A 22492-nucleotide genomic window follows, 5' to 3' on the forward strand; every position below is an offset into this window, starting at 1 on the left:
TGTGGATGGACAACTGCAACTATTTTCAGGCTACTGTACACTTCCTCTAAAGTTGTGATGGCCGAAAAGCACCATCCCTTATCCCTTCACATTTATTATCTTCATCAGAGCAGGATGCAGAAGTGCCAGGTACTTTCCAAAGAGACAATCCTTGCTATGAGGAACAGACATACTGAGCTTGATATTGCTACGATTTCCAGCTCCCAGTGCAAAACCACAGAACTTTCACTGTCAGGAGCTACAGAGAGCACACGCACGCACACACACACATTAGGCACTTTGTTTTATTTTGCAAAAAAAAAAAAAAAAGTCTTTATATATAAACCATTTCATTCTCTCTCAAAACATTCTACAACTATACAGCTGTTTGCCCCATCATTTGCATAGGAAATACCACAATACAAAAATAAGGTAGGGGGGAGGCAAAAGAAGCAAAACAGCAACCAATTTATGCATGTGTTTCGACGTATAAACATTTGAAGCCTTACAAAATTATTTACATCGTTTTTCAACTATTTACATTAAGAGCAACATTTCTAACTATAACAAACAAAACTATAATTTATCAAGTATATGTAAAAGTGTCTTAAAAAAAAAGAGTCTATCATATACCACAAATAAATAAAGACAAACAACAGTTTTAACAAAGCTAGGTTTTCCTGCAAGACCCTTTTTTGGTATTTTGATTGTCTATTCTAGCCTTTGGTTGACAGCTTAATATTACGGCTTGTGAAGTCCAGACACTTATTAGGTTTGTTTGGTTTTCTCCTGTCATCTGGCCAAATCCTACATGGTCTAACCTCATCTTTGGCCCTTCATCTACTATTTCAAGGCTGAACATGGTGGATCAAAGTCACTGTTAGCATAAAAGGGCACCACTTCATTGACTTCAGTGGAGTTTCAGCTACTTTTGTCAGCAGTAAATTTTCCCCTGCATGTGTCAATCTGAACCGTGGATTAACTAAACTGCACTGTAATTTTAAACAAAATTACTGTATCCTTTACCTTCTAGTAAATTACATGCAATATCCACATGAAACTAGATCATACTGGTGCTGAACCAGTTTAACATGTCTGTATATGAAAATTGCATCCTAAATCCTTCTTTTTAAAGTGATACTAAGTTTAGCTTATAGTAAGAGGTTTAACATTCTGTGTTCACTGTAACCATCCCTGTTATTTAAGCTTCCAACATTGACTTTACAGTTCATTCTACATGTTTTGCCCTTTTAAGCAATTTGAAAACAAAATCCTGCTTTGAATATTCAGTGCACACCGTTTGAGTTAACAGGTACAAAACATATGAATGCTTAGCTCATTTCTCTTAAGAAAAATGAAGGTAAGTTGGTACTGTTTTGAGAGGTATTTAAATAACTTTTTTGTAAATGTGCCGTGTTATCAAATGTAAAACAACTGCTTTTTTCAGATGATTTTTAGAAAACTTTTGTATTAAACCTAAAAAGCTGATTTGCATATTTACAAAATCTTTGTCATAGCAAACATGCAACATACAGAACAAAATATTTTGTTCTATGGCTGTTTATGAATTTTTCTATGTACTTTATCTCCACAGAACGACTTAACATTTAAAAAAACCCCACAAGTACTAAATATGTCCAGTAAAAACCTGACAGATTACAATTCATGGCTTTTCCACTGCGTTCATTCATCTGCAGCCTCTCATTAATTCATTTACTAAACATTGTCACAATGACAGTGCTTTGGTCAAAACACCGCAAGAGAAAAAAAAATGTATAAAGCTGCAATGTGTCAAGACATAATACTTGTAAAGAGATGAAACCTGCTGACTAAAGCCATATACATCATGAGAGCAAACAAACGACCGAACACTCTGGTATTGTGATACAGTGTCTTCCCTTTTTCTGCATAAATATACAAAATATACATTTCCAGTTTCTTTTGAGATTTCTTTTAAATGGATAACCCATACTCCAAAATTAAACTCATTTCAGTTGTATGTCGAGAGTCAATAGGAAATTGCATAGATACAAAACAGCCTCAACGACAAGTCCAGCCTTTAGTTCTGATGCCTCTTCATGTGGAGAGCCAGGTGATCGGAGCGAGAGAAGCTGCGATTGCAGACAGCGCACTGGAAGGGCTTTGCCCCTGTGTGCTTCCTGTAGTGGCGCGTTAATTCATCCGAGCGAGCGAATCTCCAGTCGCAGCCTTCCCACGTGCACTTGTACGGCTTCTCACCTGAAACAGAGCACAGAGAAATGAGACTGTCAGCTGTCTCTCTTTGGGAGAAAACTGATGCATGATCACATTGAATGGCATTGCTCTTCAAGTTAAAGAAGAAATCAATGACAAAACAGGAGCTGACGTTTCCTAATTATTCACAGGTCTACTCAATAGGCCCCAAACTGACAGCCCCTTTGTTTTTCCAGCAAAATTTTGCTCTTGAATATGTGATTTAATACCTCAGTAAAACATAAGAAACTTTCAAACACACAAATTGGAGACAGCTATGGTACAGAAATGCACAGAGGTAAAAAAACTGCATGAGACTGAAATACGCTCCCTTACATTCCTCTCAGGACGAGAGGGAGTAGGAAAAAAAAAAGCAGTCTCACATGACAATCCAGCCTAGTTTTTAATCTACACTTGCACCTTTCAAAAATGGGTGAATTAAGTTATACAGAGCTTTTTTTAAGAGATATGAAATGGGAAGGAAGATTTCTATAAAGATCCTTTGTAGTGTGCGGATCTGTTCAAGAGCTTCTGATGTGTGAAGAAAGGGGCACAGTGTGTTACAAACACAACACAGATAGTATTTTCTAAAATGTCAGGGGCAATAAAAACTTGCGGTATCCTGGTTTGGGCTAGCTATATATAGGAGAAAGCACCTAAAAGAACAAAGCACCCATTTTCAGAATTAAGTGTCTATAGTCAGGTGCTTAAATAGCTATATTTTAGAGGTGGCAAGTGCTTGCTGTCTCCATCAGCCTATACTGATGTAGGGGAAGCATGGCACCTCTGAAATATTGCTGTGTTGCAGTGCTTGAATACAGCTTCGAAGTATCCAGCTAGTCTTGAATACACCAGCCCAAGCACCTAAAATATTTGCATTTCATCCATTTTAGAGCTATAAATGGGGTATTTTAAGCAGGCCTATAATTTATAGGTGTTTGTTGAAATGGGGAGAAATATGAAGCCACAAAGTCAAGGTGACTTCTGTGTGAAACCAGAACTTTACGCATGTACATACACCTGCTCGGGAGCTGGTATGGACATGATGTCACCACACAAGCAAGCTTCATATAAATAAAGAGGCTAAGATTACCTATTTATAGGCTATTGCTTGACGCTGGTTGACAAAAACACCTTTCAGCTGGGAGAGTGGATTGCTATCTATATCCTTTATATTAATTTGACCCATTTGGCAAGAACAGGAAGAAAACTGAGCCTATCAAAGCACTCGGCAGTAGCTTCATCTGGAGCAGAATCACACCAAGGCTGAGCTTTCCAAAAAGTCCTTTCCAACACACCTTACAGACCTTCGCCCTCTCCATTGGTCTCAGATCTTCACCCTCTCAATCTCAATCCTACAGCACTGTGGAGTGACTCCTACTTTTCCCTGCTTTACCACCACACAAGCATGCGGAAGAAAGACAGAAGCCAGTATCCTGCAATCAGACTCTTTGTTCTGCACCAGTTATGCAGAGAACACCATTAGAGAAACTCCAAAACATTACTTCAGAGACACTAATTTATCATTCAGATGAAATTATGAAACTGGTTTTGTCTGGGATTTTCTAATGCTTCTTCTGATCAACTGACTAGTTACCTTCCGTCTATTACTAAGAGTAGAACCAGCCCTTTGCTCACAATGCGGACGTGACTTCATGTTGGCAGCAGGGTCACAATCAGAACCAGACCTCTACAAGAAAAACTAACCACCCAAACAACCATCTCTTTGCATAAACAGTGACTGGGATTTATTGAAATCATACCGGAAAGGTATCATCCCTTCAGAAAAACAAACTTAGGGCCTGGCATCAACTCTCACAGAGTTCAAAATTATTTGGTGTATGGCAAATCAGAACACGAATCATTACAAATTTCTGCCATAGCTGAATTTACTCTGTCTGATGCTGACTGAAGACTGAAATGATCTATCATTTTTTTTGGACGTTTTTTGGACGTTTTTTTGGTCCATGCAACATATACTGTAGGTTAAAATATAGATTTCATTTAAACTCAGTGTGTAAAGCTCTTCTAACATCAGAGAAGCCAGTTGAGATAACACATTTGGTCTTCATAGCAGAATGACAGGGAAGGTCTCTATTCAGCGAGGGACCTTTTGCACTACATACATCATCCTTAATGTATTTAAACTGGGTTATTAATGTAGGCTGTAAAAGACTGCGTTGCTGATCCATAGGCGTAGCACCAGGGAGATCTTCCATGAACACTATGTGTTAAAACACACGTGCACGCACAGAGGTTGCACAAATGCATTACTCCTGCATTTGAACCACCTTAACTTAAAGTCAGTGTGTTTCTTTCTTTTTCTCATTTCTTTCTCATTTTCTCCTATATTGGTTTCAAACTCTTCTTTAAAAGCCTTCACTTAAAACTGCCATTATACTCAGTGCTAAAGTCCCAGTATGGTGATCTCCCTACCCCAACTGCCCAGAAAGCCCATATGCATAGTCAGCCCTCTATATACTCCAAACGCTTGCTTATCGACTTTGCAGGCTTATACAAGGAATGAGAGAAATGGTGGAGGGCAGGAAAATAGCACTACTTGTACAAAAGTCTAGTAATATCCAGACCGGACCAAAATGGGGACCAGGAGATTAAAATCACCATTTCTAAGCCTGGCATCAAGGAGGTTTGAAGTATGTGCAACTTCACCGAGTGCCAGACTACTCTGAACTGAAAAAGCAGTCTCAAGTTGTCCCCGCATAGGTGGTACCTGATCCTATCTGAGTCCAAACAAAACTGCTGTCCTCTGTTAAAACTTTTTCTATCCTGCGAGCAGCATCAGCAGGTGATATGAAGGCCCCTGGCATACGAACTGCCAGCAGCTGGGGCAGCAGTGAACCTTGCACCCTGCTGGGTGCCACAGCTTCCAAGTCAACGCTAAATCCAATGGCCAGACCCCCATCAAACTCCAGGGGATCCAATTTTCCAGAGACACAATCTAGAAACATACCCCACTGTCATGGTCACTTCACCACCTGACACAGCCACGAATCCTCCCGGGCAACAACATTGCTCAGGGGAAAAGCGAGACAGTGCCCTTCAGAACAGCACCGCTCCTCCTTGCCAGCCGACGTCTGCAGACCTGAGCTAAACCAAGCAGGGCTCGGGATGCGCGGAGGGGAACGAGCTGGTGCCTTATGCAGATTGTTTTAACAGTGTTACTTTTATGTACTGGAAATTAAAGCCAGAACGCTGCTTTTAACCCCTGCTTTGGCCAACAGTGAGAACTGGAAAATGTATTTTTAGCGCCAATGTAGAGGCCTGGATTATTTTGAATAAATCCTAGGGGTAAAATACTGAATATCTATGTTTGTAATCCTAGTTTCCGTTGGAAAGTTCTATTTAAGAACTGAATCAATTTCAAATGTTTTCCTTTTGGGCAAGGAGGAAGGGGGGCAAGAAAAAGAAGGTGGAGATTATTTTCACTCCTTTAAAGAAAGCAGAACAACTATCTGGTAGTATTTTCTCTCTCTCAACCTATACACATGCTTTTTGTCATTTAGCAGAAATAAGAATTTGGTTTAAGTTCTTGCAGCAAGGGAGAAAGAGCCTCACGTTACTTATTTTCTGAAGTGATCCTACTTCTTTGCTATGCTGTCTTTAAAGCACCGAGAAATCTGGGGTTGAAGATTTATTTTAAAAAAAAGCAGGTATACACAACAAGGGACACTGAACCCTTTATCCACTGTTTTCATTGGCTACATAGTAATGTAAGATTTGTTTACTTTAATGATTGTGTGAAATACAGTAGCAGTAAAGATTCAGAAATATTTGGTTTTCCTCCAGCAATTTAGGGCTTCTATAGGGTGTTAAACCAAGAATGCCACTGGTCATCAAATACGAAGGCAGTACGGCTCAGTTACTGGAACACGATCGCAGTATCAAACAGATATTTCACTGTAAAAGCAAGAAAACAGCTAACTCCTCCACTTCAGGGGAGCTTCCATGGGATTTGTTAGAATGTCAACACTGTTCAACTAAAACACCATGGAGGAAGCTGGTACCGATTTCCAGCCAAATAGCACACTCCAACCCTTTCTTCCCAAGCCAGAAATATTATACACAGCACTTCTGGGAAACAGAACTGCTTTCCTTTAAATTATACTTCAACAGGATAGGGATTTCATAAGTTTAATTGGATTTCTGCATAACCTTCTTCCAGTATCACTGATTTAAAATATTTTGCTAGGCTTATACATCACAAAATATATTTTTAAGTTCTTGAGCTGTTAATATGTATCCATTCTCCGGTTTAAAAAAAATACATTTATGGAGCATGAGAAACAGACTTGTACTTGAGCACAGAAATTTTAAGCCCTAATGTTTACTTTGGAAGCTCTTTTACAGAAAGCACCTAGCAAGAGATAAGGCAGTTCAACCTGAAAGGAGACTATTTTGCTTGCAATGTGTCTGTCTGTTTAAAAAAAAAAAATTATTATAAGGCTGTGAGATTGCAAGGATGTCAAAAAGATGTCTGGATATCCACATATAACATGCTAACCTAACCAGCCACTTCAACAGATAAACTATCCCAAGGTAGACCCCAAGGTTCAGGATCCTTGTCGATAACAGAAGAGAATGGTCTGGACCAGTGAGGCAATGTTGGCTCTTCTCCCTTTAATTTATTTTCCGTGCTTTAGTAGTTCCAAAATGCACCTATTGCTTTCCTAACACTAATTCTAGCCACTGGCAGTGACCGTCACGGCCATGCTCATTTGGGTAAGGTACAGTGCCACTAGTGGGGGCGGTGACGGTCATTTCGAAGACACCCTCTACCTTCAACACACAGCCTCTGTTCAAGAAAAGGTTTCTGTTTAAAAATCTGCTTGGAAAAAAAGAGTCACTGAAAACTTCCATTAGTGATGAATTTCTCCATTAACAAGAAAATAAGCTTTCTTATTTCACCAAAGAGTAGTGTGACTTTATTTCTGCAATTCACCCCTAGGATGGCTTTCTTTAAAGCTGCAAACACAGCAAGGGCCGGATTTTCAAACCTAAAGTTAGGTAACTCTATTGGTATGCAGAAATCCAAATACAGGTATTACACCAGCCAACGCCTGCAACTTCTCTTATTTCCTATCAGAAATTTCTGTCAAAGCAGTGAGTTTGAAGCTTCCTTGAGGAAGAAAAAGCAGCACACTTTTCAAACACTCCAAAAAGACAACACCCAATTACAGCTCGTAAGAGTATAAAAGTATAAAGACCCCCCTTGCCATTCTTTCAATCATATTAATATTACTTGTATTTATTATGGAATTATTTCTAGTAGCAAGTGTTTGGCCTTAAAAAATAGTCAACAAGGTGTGATAAAAAGGTGGTAGGCAAAGCAGAAATTTCTGCACCATAACTGCACCACTTATGTACATAACCTATATTATGTCCAGTTTTAAAGCAGATTATTATAAAGATATATGTTGTCTCAAAGTTTTTCGGTGCATTTGTTTTCAAATTCTTCACATCTTAACATCAGTTGTCTTAGTTCCCTGACATGCTATAGCCTCAAATTTTTGAAAAAATAACAAATGAAATGTTTTTCCTGTTTCAGTTTGCCTAGAATAGCTTTCCTCTAGTTCATAGCATCACAGTTTTAAACTCTGGTCTCTTCCAGGCTGACTGGAACTGAAAGTAATTGCTTGGGTGTATGTCTGCACTCATTCAAAATAAGTTTTTAGCTGCCAATGTTTACCTAAAATTAGACCTTCCTTCTGTCATTGACTAAGCACTGTAGTCGCCATTAAAAGCAGCTTGTTGGTTGGGGTTTTGCCCTTTTTAAAGACAGTTTTGTTATTTTATTTTATTTTTAAAGAGAAAGAGCAGAAAGCTGAAATTTCAAAATGAAAAAAATCCCTCGGGTGTTTAAAAGCTCTTTAGTGCACTGAAATTCTCAGTTGTCCAAGACGGAGATGAATCAGAGGGCTGAGAGCCCGCACGGTATGTCCAGCTTATTTTATGAGTGACAAAATAAATTTAGTTCTTGAAACAACCAGCCCACCAGTGATATGAATGTGTAACATATGCTGCGCATTTTAAAATGTGATAAAGCCTCTGCCTAGTATAGTAATGGCTAGAGGGTGACCATTAAGTATTAACTTCACAACGAAACAGCACTTTAAGGAGTCCCGTAATACAGAGCCGTTGCGCCTTGTAAGTCCGAACGCTGATAATCAAGCAGTATTTGATCTCTCTAACAAAAGCATGAGCAGGAGAAAAAGATAACTGACTGATAAGCAACAAGGATGGTCAAAAGAGTTGTGCATCATTCGCCTTCTGACTACAGAAGCGCAGAAGGCATTATCTTCTCAGAGCTCCCACCAGTGCTTGAAGCACTCTTATTTTGCTAAGTGTTGTCTTACACAGTTCAAGGATTACTGGGGAATCTTGACTGGCCTGTGCAGTGGTTTATTGTCTTTCTGGTATAACGTTCTGTCTTAACAGAGGTGGTCTCTCTTCAAGGAGATATGCAAACAAAGAGGAAAGGAATTTATTTTAAAGTAGGTTTATAAGAAATCCATGCCATCTGGGGTGCATGGCTGTGTCTACACGCCCTGTGCCGAAGAACACATTTCCTCATCTATGCCTGTGGTGCAGGAACAGCTCTTTAGCTCTCACACCAATAACACTGGCTCTTGTACAGTCAGATAAGAGGTGCTCTTAAAATGGAATTTATTAAACATGTACTGTAGACTTCCAGATTTCCATCTACTGTATGCACACACAGAAAAAAAAAAAATTGAAAGCAGTACATTAAAGCTATTTTAACTCAAAGCGAAGCACTGTACGCTTGCCAAAATCAAAGGTTTTAATATGTCCTTAATCAGAGTTGTTAGAGATCACTGAATATAAATAATGCAGCCTGACAGGACAGGAATGCTGCTACCAAGATACTCAGACTAAACTAGGACATTACTTAAATGTTTCTAATCTTTCACCAATGGGAGGTGCAGGTCATCTAACAAACAACAAACAACACACTACCCTGGAACCAGGAGTCCATCGTCCCAGTCAAGCTCAGAAATTAATTACAATAAGGAATGTCTAATCAAATAATGGAAAGTTTTAATCACCAGCAATTGCTGTGAATCTTGGGACTATATTAGCCTATGTAGGGCGGTCTCAAAATGAACTATATTTAAAGCTAGTCTCCTAGGTCAACAGTTTCCTTATCAGGAATCAAATATCCTGGAACTGAAGTTTAATCCTCTCAGGGAGCAATTGAGAGAAACAACAATTTTTTTAAGCTTTCATGCTTAGAGGGACTTTCAAGGCTTTTAATCAAAAAGAAAATATTAGGCTTTTCTTTTCAGTATCTAAAATCTAACAGGAGTACCCCTCACCTGACACCTTGGAATTTAATTCCTGCTTCATAAAAATTGCGTGCTGGACACTGATGTGAATGACCAGTAATCTTTAATTAAAATTCAGGTTTATGTTGCTAAGATTTCACCCTCTTTTGAGCAATACATTCAAACATGTCTCATTTAGGTTATGACTACAGATAAAGAACCGGATCAATTAATCCCAAGGTCTGCGATCATTCACAAAGTGTTTGAAAAAAAATGCATTATTTTGCCTTAAACTGTGGTTTGCTCAGGAAAATAATGTACTTCCATTTCTCACACAGGCAACTAATGGATTTAGCAGAATTCATAAATAAAAGATACCAACATATTCTCCAGCAGTGTCTAGAAACACTGCACTTTAATGCACTTTGCCAACAGTTTTATTTAACTCTCCTTCCTTTTTTCTTATTGCATCTATCGATGACGGCATTTACTGACACCTTCTTGAAGTATATAATCTGTGCAACTGAGTCATCTAACAGGTTAAAGAAGCAGAATCTGCACAGAAATATTACTTGATAGCTATTTTCATGATGCAAAGATTTTTCCAGGATGAGGTTTACTATGTACACAGAAGGCTGCAACCATGAGCAAGGCAGAGTCTTTTGGGGCCTCCAGCCCCCACTTGTACACCGTGAGTGAAATCCCTCACCTAAGTCTCAGGACAATTTGAGTCAATACACGTTTTCTCAAGGTGCTTTTTTTTTGCAGCAGGAGTCCAACTACCACTTGTCTTCCCTTCTGAACAACAGGTATCCTGAATTCCTGAGCAATTCTATACGGTACCACCTTTAACAAGCACCTGTTTACAGCTATGGTAAACTCAGAGCGCCAAGTCCTAAGGACTGCTGGTCTATTGCACAAAACTGGTTCTAATTATGATGTAACATCAGCGCCTAATTCTGGATTTATTGAGGCAGAAATCTAAAATAAAATAAAACGTGTAACACCTTGAGGAACCACAGAAGTCAGCAGCTGTCCCATGCCTACACAAACATTTGAAATGACTAGGGACAGTGGAAGTATTTTGAGTACATCTCATTTAGAGAAATGCCATTTCCCTTGAGTTATCTCGGCTTCCACTTCCCATCACCAAATACAAACTAGATCTATAGATAGAGACGAAATAGTTCTGCAGTTAATGCTAGAAACTATTAATGGCAAGCCCACCATGTGACCAGAGAACATGCCTGTACAAAGACTCTGTATACGGAAAACCAACGTGCAGCTGGAAAATGTCCTCAATGTGCGTGCCTCGATGTGTTCAAAACAACGACAGATTTTCCTCTTGAAACCATACACAATTCTGAAGTGTGCAGCTGTTCACCGAAATAATAATAAAAAAAGCCACCATGGAGCCAGCAGCTCTTCTGCAGCGTTACAGGTAGGGTACTCCAGGTGCCTGCACATCAAAGGCTGAACTTCCACAGTCCAAATCTAACAGGATAAGTTATAGGACCACTGTTTCTAAAGCGCTAGTTGATATATATGTATATACTCAGGTGCCAGAAAAGGAACCGAATGAGGTTTATCCACAACACACGAGTAACTGCTTTTCACTGACATTTGCCACGTTTTTCAAGTTGGACATATAGCTGTTATGCCAGAGTGTTAAGGTGGTTTTACTGCTGGAGAACCTGCAATAAATGCATATCCCCCTCCCCCACTGTATACCGTAGTTGCACAATGCCGGTTATGAAACAAAACTTGTTCCATGACTAACAGGTAAAATTATTGTAAAAGAAAATCCTTGCTTCAAAAGGTAAAAAAATACCATCTCTTTTGAGAGATGTTCCAACAGGTACTTTAGCATACTGAATACCATTTTACCTGTTTCAGGAACAACTAATACCGAGTCATACCAAAGTGTTTTAAGGCGTACCAGACATCTGCTCCAGAACTGCATGGAGAAGGATACAAAATGTCCTACACCTTTGCAGCATTCAAATCTTTGTTCATGTTCAATTTTTGGGTTAACAGTTTATCAACAACTAAAATTTACTTCATAATTTACAAACGCTGAAGCATTACCTAGAAAAAGAAAACATGTGTCTGCTTCAGTGACTGGTACAAATACATTAACCTTGCTTAGCTGTTTACGTGCATACTGGATTCCTAATCAACAGCAAGAGTCCGGTGTAATTACATTAAATCAAAATAACTATACCAGCTTATACCACCTGACTTGGTGTAAGGTAAACACCTTGGGAACACCTGAGGAAAAAAATTTAAGGGATTTTCCTCTTGCCCATTTCCTATAGTTTTATTTAAATGTGATTTATAAAGTCAGTGTGTTCATATCTGAATTGGAAACAAGACTACAGCCTACATTCCATCTATCAAAAGTAACATTTCCCTTAGGTTTGCTCTAGAAGAATGTCTACTAAACCCAGTGAAAGCCTTTCAGAAGAGAAAGGCTGCTAAATAAATACTGTGAAAAGGCTGAGATTTTCCAATACAAAAGGAAAACCATAAGGTCTGTCTTGACTTTTAATGGCAGACAAACTTTGCTGCAGGCTCTTTTATTTTAAGATGACAGATTGCTGAGAAGGGCGGGGACTGGTTGGGATGAGAGAGAAATTGCAGCCAATTTTAAAAGGTATTGTTAAGAAACTAAGAATAAGGAGAAAACAACTTCAGTGGTCCATGATTACTAAAGAACGGGTTTAGCCAGATAAACAGGTCTGCTATCCCTGAAGGGATTTGAAAGAATATCAAACACAACTTTATTAAAATGGATTACGTGACACTTGCTTTAGACTTTGAAGGTAAAAGCTTTACAGAAGTCCTTCTTTTAAAAAAAAAAATTAAAAAAATATAATCAAAGCTTAATAGTGCTGTATGAATTCACCGTTCTGGGGGATGGGATGCACAGAGGCCCACACCCAAATTTAGCCCTCGGCATCAAGCCCTTCTTTTTGGAGATCAATGGTGAGATTCCCCTGCACTCCTGGGGAGCTTGTGCAACTTCATAGGCTTCCCTGAGTTTGCGCCCATTTACTTTAACATTCATTTAATGGATTTACGGTAAGGGGTAAGTCAGAGATCTTGCTTGTGATACACATTTCAATCATATGTTAAGGCAGAGATCAGAATCGGTGCTGGAAATCTTCAAGTATTAAGTGAATATTCAAGAGAGTTAAACTAATGCAAACTCTGAAATAATGCAGGTAACAGGATACAGACTCACATTCTTGCATGTAATGTATGCTTTAGACAGTTTATCCCTTCATTCACCTCCCCAGAAGACCCTTTGTATCACAGACCTGCTTAAGTTGACTAGATTTTTATCTAAAACAACATTCTTGTTTCCATGAATACATCAGCCTCTCTGACCTTTGCACATTTATCCACATTTCTAAGGTTAAATATCTATAGGTAAAAAAGTGAAGGCAACAATAAACATTAGTGACCCTAAGCAATATATATAAGCGATGTGGTATGCATTTCTATGCACACACGTATTAATTTTATAAACCCTAGTCATTACTAATCAAGGTACAAAAAAGATATAAATTGATTTAAAAAAGGTAAAGTGTACGTTTCAAATGCTGACTATGCAACGTTCAAAAAGCTTTGCTTTTATCTCTCTTCGTAGTTGTTGTATAATAGCAAGCGAGATATTTAAAACTGGTATTTAGTTTCTGGCTAAAGTGTGTAAGTGGAAATCACACACTCTTAAATTTACAGATTATTTATTAAAGAGCAACAGGATTATACTCTCTGACATTATTCAGGTTTATGGCCTCACAAACATATTCCTTTCTTACTAAACTTTCTGCTAATGAGTGATCATATATATCAAAAATATTTTTAACAGTGTTCTTTACTACTAATGCAAAGCAATAATCTTTGTACAGTTGCATTTAATTTTTTACTGTGACTGCAACACAGATAACTCTTTCATATATCAAAACAAAATTTCCATAGTAACATTTAGCCTGGAGATACTCAACTTCTTTACGATAATCCAACGATCCATTCAAAATAGCTGCTGAATAGAAGGCCTTGTTTCCATAGAGATAGTGAAACATTTTGTTAGATCATAGCTCATGCTAAGTTTTGTTTTGACTTTTGCTTTAAACTTAGGTGAAACCCCACTACTTGAACGGCACAGCCGTAGCACCGACAGCCTGCTTCAGCAAGCGAGTTGCTTGAACTGTGTTTTGCTCTGAATCGACGTCCACGCATAAAAGAGCTCGGGTTCATACTCAGTTTTAAAAGCAGGAGTCGCAGCCCTCTCATTTGATTTCTTTATGAAATCAGTCATGTGCTTTTCACTGATTTAGCATGACCACTCCTGTACTAAGATCCCAGCAAGGAACTGTCTGAAATAGTTTCAGGAGTGCTGTTGGTGAGCTACCCCCATCATGTTTTTTTCCCCATCTCCCTCTCTCCTCCTTTCCCCCTGCCCCAGCAGGTGAAGGCTTAGGAAGAGCACCTAGGGCGGTTCCACCTCCCAACCGCTGTCCTCCGCACACATGGCTCCTGCACCCACGCATAAGCAACGCTGTCCCCAGCTCCGCTCCACGCGGGCCCGTGAGCAAGACTGCCTCTGCAGCTGCAGGCAGAATTTGAAAGAGGTACAGAAAACAAGTGTGACGCACTGACGCTTTTCACTCCCTCCATTTTAATGCCTTTCACCAACAAAAAATAGAAATTACGTCTTTGAAAAAATATACAACCACTTGTCTTAAAAAAAAAAAAAAGCACACTAAATGGTAAGGATGAAGCAAATGGAGATATCTGGGAATTTTCACGACGTTTCTGAAAAATTCTAAGATCAAATAATTCTAACAGGTCAAAGAGAAAGCCCAAACCAGAAAATTCTATCTATTTAGATAAATCTTGAAAACTATAACATTTACTATGCTTAATTCATTATTCAAGGGAGAAAAGTCTTTTTTTTTTTTTTTTAACGCTTTATGGAATTTTAGATTGAGAAGTCTTCATTTGTTTTATTCTTCAGTGTTTTGAGTCCTGCATTGTAAAAAGTTTCACAAAACTGCATTAAAAATAAAAGCAATTTTTCTTCTCATTGACGAAATCTTAAATTTTTCTTAACTAAACGGCCAGCCTGAACCCACACCACTCTACATAAAACAGGGAGAAGACAGCAGATCAAACAGGCTTGCTTTCTCAGAAAATGTGTAAGCCATGAATGAACAAGAGACAGTGAGAGAGTGAGTACATACCCGTGTGAGTTCTCAGGTGCGCTTTTAAGTGAGAAGACTTTGTATAAACTTTCGTGCAGCCTAAAACAAAACAAAGCAAAAAAGTAGAGAGGCATTTCAGTAAGGAGAACAGGAAGACTCCACATTATATTTAAACTTCCTCACTCAGTGCTGGAGTACTATCTGGAAACATTAAGTTTACTACCTTCTGGCACCGTCACAATTTAGAAGTAAAATTTGATATACAAAGCTCCTAGGGATATGTTGCTTTACATAGAGAAGAGAAAAATGTGTATGTTTCTGGTAGACTTACTACCTTGTAATGCAGTATAGACTAACACCTGCTACGTAAGTTAACAACTCAGAGAGGGGCTTTATTTTTTAAAAATTTCCTAGAGGATTTGATCAAGCCAGACTCAGTGTCATCATTACCCAGGGCCCAGCATAACTCTTCCACCGTGCGTTCATCACAAGGCACACCAAACGGGTGATACACTGCCCAGAGTTATGTTGGTAAAGGGAGAGATCAACCACGAGCAGCAATTTCTCTCTGTGCTCAGATGGGTGTGAGCGTCTGTATCTGGGACCACGTACTGCATGGAGACACAGTTTTAGTCAGGTCCCTCTTCCCCTTCAGCATAGGAGAGGCTGGAAGGGAATCCATCGTGGACGATTTTCAGAGGTAGCTTTAATGGATTTATGCAGGCAGCTGAATCCCCTGTTTGTAACAGCCACAGCCGTGGCCTCAGCTACCGGGAGCTGAAATGACTCTTTCAGAGCCAGAAGATTCAAACTGAGCTGTATGGTGTTGGACAAGCCGAGCCTCTGCCCCACCACGGGTATTGGAAAAGTGAGAGCCAGAGCTGCACAGCCACACTGACTTACATCAGAGAAGGCCATAGTTCTTTAACCTTTTTTTTGGTATGGAGTACAAGTTTTGTAGCATGGTAAAATGAGCTCAGGTGTTAAGAGAATTACAAATGACATGAAGAAAAGGGTTTATATTATCTAAAGAATGTGGAAGTGTGCCACACAAAAATAAAGATGAGAAATTCTATTTTGACATAAAATTATTTCGTTCTCCCTAGGTGTAGACTACAGCTAAAGAAAACCACTTATACACCATCCGTGATTATTCACACTTTTTTTATTACAAGAGCTGGATCTTCGGGCACAGATCGCTTACCGGGATAGTCACAGTAGTGGATACGTCTTTTCTCCAAATCCGGGTTACTTCTCCTGTTGTATCTGACTGGTTGGATGCTCTGGGGGGTTATGGGCAGAGTCGCTGGTAAATTTGGATTGTGAATTGCCAGCTTGGAAGCTATAGTTGCGGCGTATGACGGAGGAGGGGTTAAATTCTGTAGCATCTCTGCTTGTCTGTCTGGACTTCCAGGCTCTGAGCTTGGGGGAGAGGGAGGGAAGTAAGTGGCCTGCTGTTGCAGAAACTGGTTTGGCATGGTGTAGGTGCAGGGGGGGATGCCCTGGAACTGTTTCATCGCAGTCTGTGGAACAGCCGAGGAGAGCGTGTTAAGGCCCGCCATGGCTGACGGCATGGAGACATTGTTAAGGGAGTCCATCACGGCTGCCTGAGTAGTAGTGTTGGGCATATCTAAATCCGGGGAGCTCAAGAGCTGATACAACTGGCCTTGTTGGGACGTGACAGAAAGATGAACGTCTGGATTAGGAAGCTCCTGCTTGATGAAAATGTTGTTCACATCGGGAGTCTGGTGGGAGCTGAAGATGCTGGTAAATTCAGGGAGGGCCTGAGTGGGGGCAGGGGCAGGGGCAGTAGTTTCGCTCTGGTGACTGAAGATGGTGACTGGCTCTGTCTTGATGTGGGTTACACAGGATCGCTGAGATTTGTACAGGCCAGTTCTCAGGTGGCTAATGTCGGGGAGGAAGACGTTCATGTTGATGCTGTAAGGCAACCCTTCGCTGTCAGTGAAGAACTGGTCTACAACCGAGGCACTGTCTCTTCTGTATTTCTTATGTTCAGGGATGACGGGAACGGGCGGGAGCTGAGGTGCCAGGTATTTCTCCATTTCACATCTTGTCTACAAAAACAAAACAGACCATAATCCACATGATTTGTTACCAGCTAAGCAAGATGATGGCATGCAAGTCGCGTGAGGCTTAGCAAATAAAAGGCCATACTGTTCAGCCAGCCACAAGCTACCTAAAGAGGAAGTTATAAACATCCACGCTAATGAAAACCTGTCTTTTATAATCGACGCGCTAATCAACATCATCAAGGACAAGGAGATAAAGTCATGGCACAAGTTGTTCACGCAGAGCGAGCATCAAGATCGATCTGATGTTTCGGCGTACGACAAACTTTTCATCTTTTATGCCTACAACACAGTGCGAGGCGGCAGAAATGACAGGAGCTGTGCCTAATCTGCAGATCTCCTGCTCTGGAATTCACTGCTCGAGCAGGGTGACTGCCTATCTGTTTCACCCGCTTCTCTAGCTTCTCTTTGAAATGCTAACTCTAAAAGCCACATCCTCATCTGGCTATTTGAATGCTAATACTTCAAATAATGTTTATATATATACATTTTTCTCTGTACTTCCAGGATTTTTCATCCTTAAAAGTGTTTGATTAGAAATACGACACCAAAGTGTAAAGTTATAAATAATATTGAATAAAAAGAAGTCGGGATGACTGCATCAGACTACCCTTTCTGTAAAGTGTCTCCGGGACTACACTTAAAAAAAACACCCCAATCTGTGCAGTGTATAATTGGCTAATAGCGTGATAAACATGTCCCTGTCCATGCCTCGGTCCTAGGAGAGCTCTTTAATTACTGGGAAATCATTCTCTTAGCGTAGTGGTGCGAGGGAATCCGTGGGTGGCTGGAGCCCGATACATTACTGGTACAGTCATCGGCAAAACATTTATCACGCACTCTCCAGTGGGCAAATGCTACATTCCCCCCTGCCCTGTCAAGAGAGCGCTCATACCAGACCCGTTTAGCACCCCGCAAGAGAAAGCAGCTGACAAACAGCAACTCTGCCCGAAAGTGGATTTTAGGACCTTTCTTCAAAGACCCCCGGTAAACACCACAAACAAACAGAGCCGCCTTCCCGTCCCTTTGATCTGGATCTGCCCCGACATGCCAGGCTACTTTTTCCAGCTCTTGTTTACGAGCCGAGGGCAGCTCGCTTTGAAGACGGGAGTTATTTATTCGTTGGGGAAAGACACCGCCGAAGCGTAGCGCCCGGCAGACCGCTGCCCGGCCGCGGGGGCTCCCCGGGACCCCCCCGTCCCACCGGCCCCGGGCAGCCCCCGCGCAGGGGGAGGCCGCTGCCTCACAGGGGCTCCCGCCGCGGCCCGCCGGGCGCTGGGACCCGCCTCTCGAGTCAGCACCGGCGGCGGGCTGAAGCCCGGCGCCTGCCCGCTTTTAGCTGCTCCGGCTGTTGGCCTGTGGGTCCGCTCCCAAACAGCCTCCTGGGACAGGCAGAAAGTCCCGGGAAGTCCCCCCTTCTCCCGTGTGTCGTGTCCCCGTCCCCCCGTCCCCCCCCCGCCCGAACATGACTCCCTGCGTGGGCGAGGAGGACAGGCGGCCGCTCTAATTCTGCCGCCGGGCAAGTGCACAGGCAGCAGCTGGAGCTTTCAACACACCCGCGGGGGCAGCCCTGATCCCCCCCCCCCGCCCCCCCGCCCCGGGCCGGCCCCGTCAGCCACCGCCGGAGCCCGCGCCCCGCCTCAGCCCCGGCCGCCTCAGCCGCGCCCCGGGCCGCCTCACCGCGCTCCGCCGGCGGGAAGGCGGGAGCGCTCCCCGCTCCGCGGCCCCTCCGCACAGGCGGGCTGGGCGGCGGCGCCCGCTCCCCGTCACCCCCACACCCCTCCGCCGCCGCCCCAGCCCCGCACCCCGGGGTCCGCTGCCCTCGCCCCGCAGCCCGGCCCCACCCAGTCCCGCCCGCTCCTCAGCGGCCGCTCCACGCCCGGCCGCGGGAGCGGGGCGATGGCCGGCGGGCTCTGAGGGGGGTGGCCGCCGCCTTACCTGTACCATCCCCTCCGCCGGCAGGGTCGCGCCGCCGCCCCCGCCGCCGCCCCCCGGGTGCTGCTGCTGAGGCGGCGGTGGCGGTGGCTGCTGCTTCAGGTCCTCCCCGGGGAAGATCGCTGCCTCCCTGGCCCCCAGCACGGGCTTGAGCTGCGCGAACACCGGCTCCTCGGGCTGCTGCACGGGGCCCAGGCGGGCGCTCATGCTCAGCACCCTGGTGGCCATCAGGCGGGCTGGCGGCGGCGGGTGCGGCGCGGACGGGCTGCCCGCCCCGGCGCAGGGGGACTGGCCCGCGGGCGGCTCCGGGCGGGCGGCGGCGGCGGCTACTCGTGCGCTCGCTCCCCAGGAGCCCCAGCCCGAGAGCGCATCCACGCCGGTGTCGTCAGTGCCTCCGCCTGTACCTGGCCGCGGGTATCTACCCGGTGACACACGCCCGCCTCTATTTCACCCTACTCCACCCCCGGCCCCCCCTACACCCCACCCAGCCCGGCGAAGGGGGCCGGTCCTGCGGGCCGCCCTGCCTACGGGGAGCGCGGACGGCTCCTCCCCGCGGCGCGACGGACCGGCCCGGCCCTGCCCTGCCCTGCCCCGCCGCGGCGGCCCCGGCCCCGGCCCCGGCTCCGGCGAGCGCGGCGGCGCGGGGTGGCGGGGTCCCGGTGTCCCGGCCCGGCGGGGCGGTAAGGCGCGGCCAGCAGCGGGGCTGCCCCGGCGTTGCGTGCCGGCCCAGCGCCCCGGGGAGAGGTGCCCGGCGCAGGGTCCGGTCGCTGCAGGCAGGGGCTGGGCGCAGGCAGGGGCTGGGCGCAGGCAGGGGCGCCCGCCCGGGCGCGGTGCTGGCAGCGAAGTGGAAGAGGGTTTTCAACAAGTGCGGCGGTCTGCCGAGGCCCCTCTCGTGCTTTAGCATTATTTATAGTCTTTTAAAGAAGCGCTGCTAATGTAGGCATTTTAAAACAACCGTCTCCCCTACCTTTCATCTTCAAAAGGGTTTTAAAGGCAGTCATTCAAATTTACTATTTTTTGTCCCGAAGGCAACTCGTACTCGAAACCTGCTGCTAATAAATTTCAGCGCTGCAATATACATCTCCACTATACGCTGTGAAAATGCTGTTACAGAAATAGCTCAGAGGAGAAGGAAGAAGGGGAGAGGAAAGAGGGAGCGACAATTGTCTCTTCTCTTTTTTCCCCCTCGGATGAGGCAAGTTTCTATTTACTTGTTTTGAGGTGTGGTTTCGATGCAAAGCGTATTTCCCCGTAGACACAGGACGGTGAGCTAAGCTCCTGCATGTTTCACTGAAGTAGGGGAAAAAGGAGGGACACCAAAGGGTGTGCAACACCAAAGGGCTCACATCATATGGGAAAAGTACAGCACGTAGTGGAGCCTTGGAAAAAACCCAAACTTTCCACCTTTCTCCTGGCCCTGCCAGCCCTGCGCAGGGAGAGAGTCTGTGAATCCACAGAAATGTTGGCAACCTCCCCCTCCCCGCATTTGTCCCCTATCATTTACAGATAGGCTCTTTTTTTAAACATAAAAAAGCATTTTTCTGGTCAACCCGGCGGTCCTCCCCTTTGCCTTCCAGTCCACAGCAAGTAGGATGTTTCAGAGCCTGCATGCAGAAAGCTAATTACAGAACCAGGAAAGAGTTCAGCATAACATTTCTTTACACAAACTGTCTGTTTAGCAATATGTGGCCGCTTGATGCTTGTTATTACTAACATAGATCCGGCTACTCCTGTCGGCATAGCGTTTAAAGTCAGGCAGGCTAATTTCCATCCAACACTAACACGCATTCACATTTATACCATGTGCAACTTCAGTGTCCTTTTCCGAAGATTCATCGCTGGCATTTCTTTCCCCATGCTAGCCTAGATATAGGTGTTTTAACCAACAGATTTTAAAATCATGTTTTGTTTTTGTGTGAACACCTTTCACCCTAGTTTAGGGTTATGCTTCAAACTGCGTTTTCTGAATGCCCTTCATGTACCCTGTTTCAACCCGGTTCGGCTTTGAACTACGTTTTTGACCCTCTGAAATGACAAGTTTAGTATAAATTGCTCTGTAACAGCCTTAAAAATGCAACATTAATAATACTGCACTATGCTGTCCGGAAATTAATTCGGCTGTAATTCTTCTAGATCACGCACAATATAGGGCTAGGCAGCATCTGATGTGGCGCATATATTAGTAACTTTCAGACATTTATGTAAATTGTATGGCTGTAGTAACTGAAATGTTTCTGAGACTCGCATACTTTAATTATATGTTTTACCTCCATCTGATTAAATGAATGATAAACAGATAATTTCAAAATTGTTTTTTTGTTTTGCTTTGTTTTTTATATGTACATTTATAAAGAGTCTGCTCTTGGCAGGTTAATTAGAACGGTATCGCTGAGAAAAGCTCTGTGTATACTTAAAACATTTTCAGAAGCAACTCTGAATGTGTTTGATTTTTTTAAAAAGGATATAATTACGTCTGAACTACAGGTAAATAAATCCAATCGCCATGTTTTTGTGCTAATAATGGGCCTGGTCCTACAGTCTTTTGTCAAGCAACAGTCAATGGAAGATTACTAAAGACTATATAATTTTTAAAGGGTGATTTTTTTATTTTGGCATTTCTACTGTCACTAACAATTAAACAGGCAAGTCAGATCGACTCCTGTTCCTGCTGAGGTTCGCTGCTCATCTGACCTACACAGTGCTGCACTATTTAGCTTACATAGTCTATGTTGCATGTTTAGATCCAGACAGAAAAATTGATAGCCCATTTTAAGAATTTCTGTTGTTATTAGATTTTATACTTCTTTGAACAAATCATTTTTATTTACAAATTTAAAGTCAGTAATAAGCTGCCAACTAAGATAACCTCCTAAATGAAATGAGAGTTTGTTCAGAATTAATCATCAGAAAAAAACAAACCACAACGAGTTTACAGTTGTAATCACTTTGGAACGTTTCTGTTTCTTCACTGATTTTGCAGACAGAGTTAGAAGTGAGTTTACACCCTAACAGACAGATTTGCAGCAGAAAACCGAGTAAGCTCTTTTAAACCCAGCACAGTTCTGTTTGCGTAAGTAAATAAGACTTTTGGCAGATGCCTTCAGGAGTTACGGTAAGTGATCATTCCTCTGCAACACAGTTCCCTGAGCATCTTATAAAAATGACAACTCAAGGTCTTTGGTTACTGTCCTGCAGAGCAAAAAAGGAGAAATAAAATGTTGAGTGGTGACCTCCTAGAGCTGGAATTGTGAAAGGCACCTTTCAGCATCTTCGGTCACTGATAAGAGAAGCACAGTGCTCTGCACTCGAAAGAGCATTACCAGGTGCAATGAAAAAGGGTTAAACTTTGTGAAACTATGTAAATGCTGCAGGTTCTGAGCGGGCAAGGATCCAGGCTTTCTGAATGAATGTAGACTCAATTACTTTGAACTCTCTTGTTCTGTGCATTCCTCTTCGCTTAGTAGTGCTATACCCATTAGGGGAGACAGGAGAAAACAAGAACAAATGTCAAGTCCCAGGCGGTTGGAAGCTTGGCAGTGGTGGAGCACAGCACTGCCTTGTGGGAGAGGGGTTGGGAGCCAAGGAGTTCGGAATAGGTGGGAGGGGGGACAGGATGGAGACAGGCTCACTGGTTTCCTAACTCATCAGCTCCACTAGACATACCTCTTAGGGAAGGTATTTGAGTTCCACCATACTGGTGGGGAGGAGAAGGACCAGAGTTGATGGGGACCTGCATGTG

General features: G+C 43.1%; 1 protein-coding gene across 2 annotated transcripts; it reads right to left on the reverse strand.

The window, feature by feature from the left end:
* Positions 1-266: 266 nt before the first annotated feature.
* Positions 267-19070, reverse strand: KLF5 (KLF transcription factor 5). 2 transcript variants are annotated; one of them, XM_074860986.1, is made up of 4 exons: positions 18757-19070; positions 15933-16803; positions 14768-14827; positions 267-2217 (listed from the first exon to the last, which is right to left on the reverse strand). In XM_074860986.1, the coding sequence occupies exons 1-4, from the start codon at positions 18979-18981 to the stop codon at positions 2039-2041; spliced, it is 1335 nt and encodes a 444-aa protein (XP_074717087.1). In that variant the 5' UTR covers positions 18982-19070; the 3' UTR covers positions 267-2038. The 2 variants fall into 2 exon arrangements, with proteins under 2 accessions (XP_074717087.1, XP_074717088.1); XM_074860987.1 differs by lacking the exon at positions 18757-19070 and adding an exon at positions 18499-18543.
* Between the last annotated feature and the right edge of the window lie 3422 nt (positions 19071-22492).

The sequence above is a fragment of the Strix uralensis genome, chromosome 2 (genome assembly GCF_047716275.1).
Source record: "Strix uralensis isolate ZFMK-TIS-50842 chromosome 2, bStrUra1, whole genome shotgun sequence".
Classification (NCBI taxonomy): domain Eukaryota; kingdom Metazoa; phylum Chordata; class Aves; order Strigiformes; family Strigidae; genus Strix; species Strix uralensis.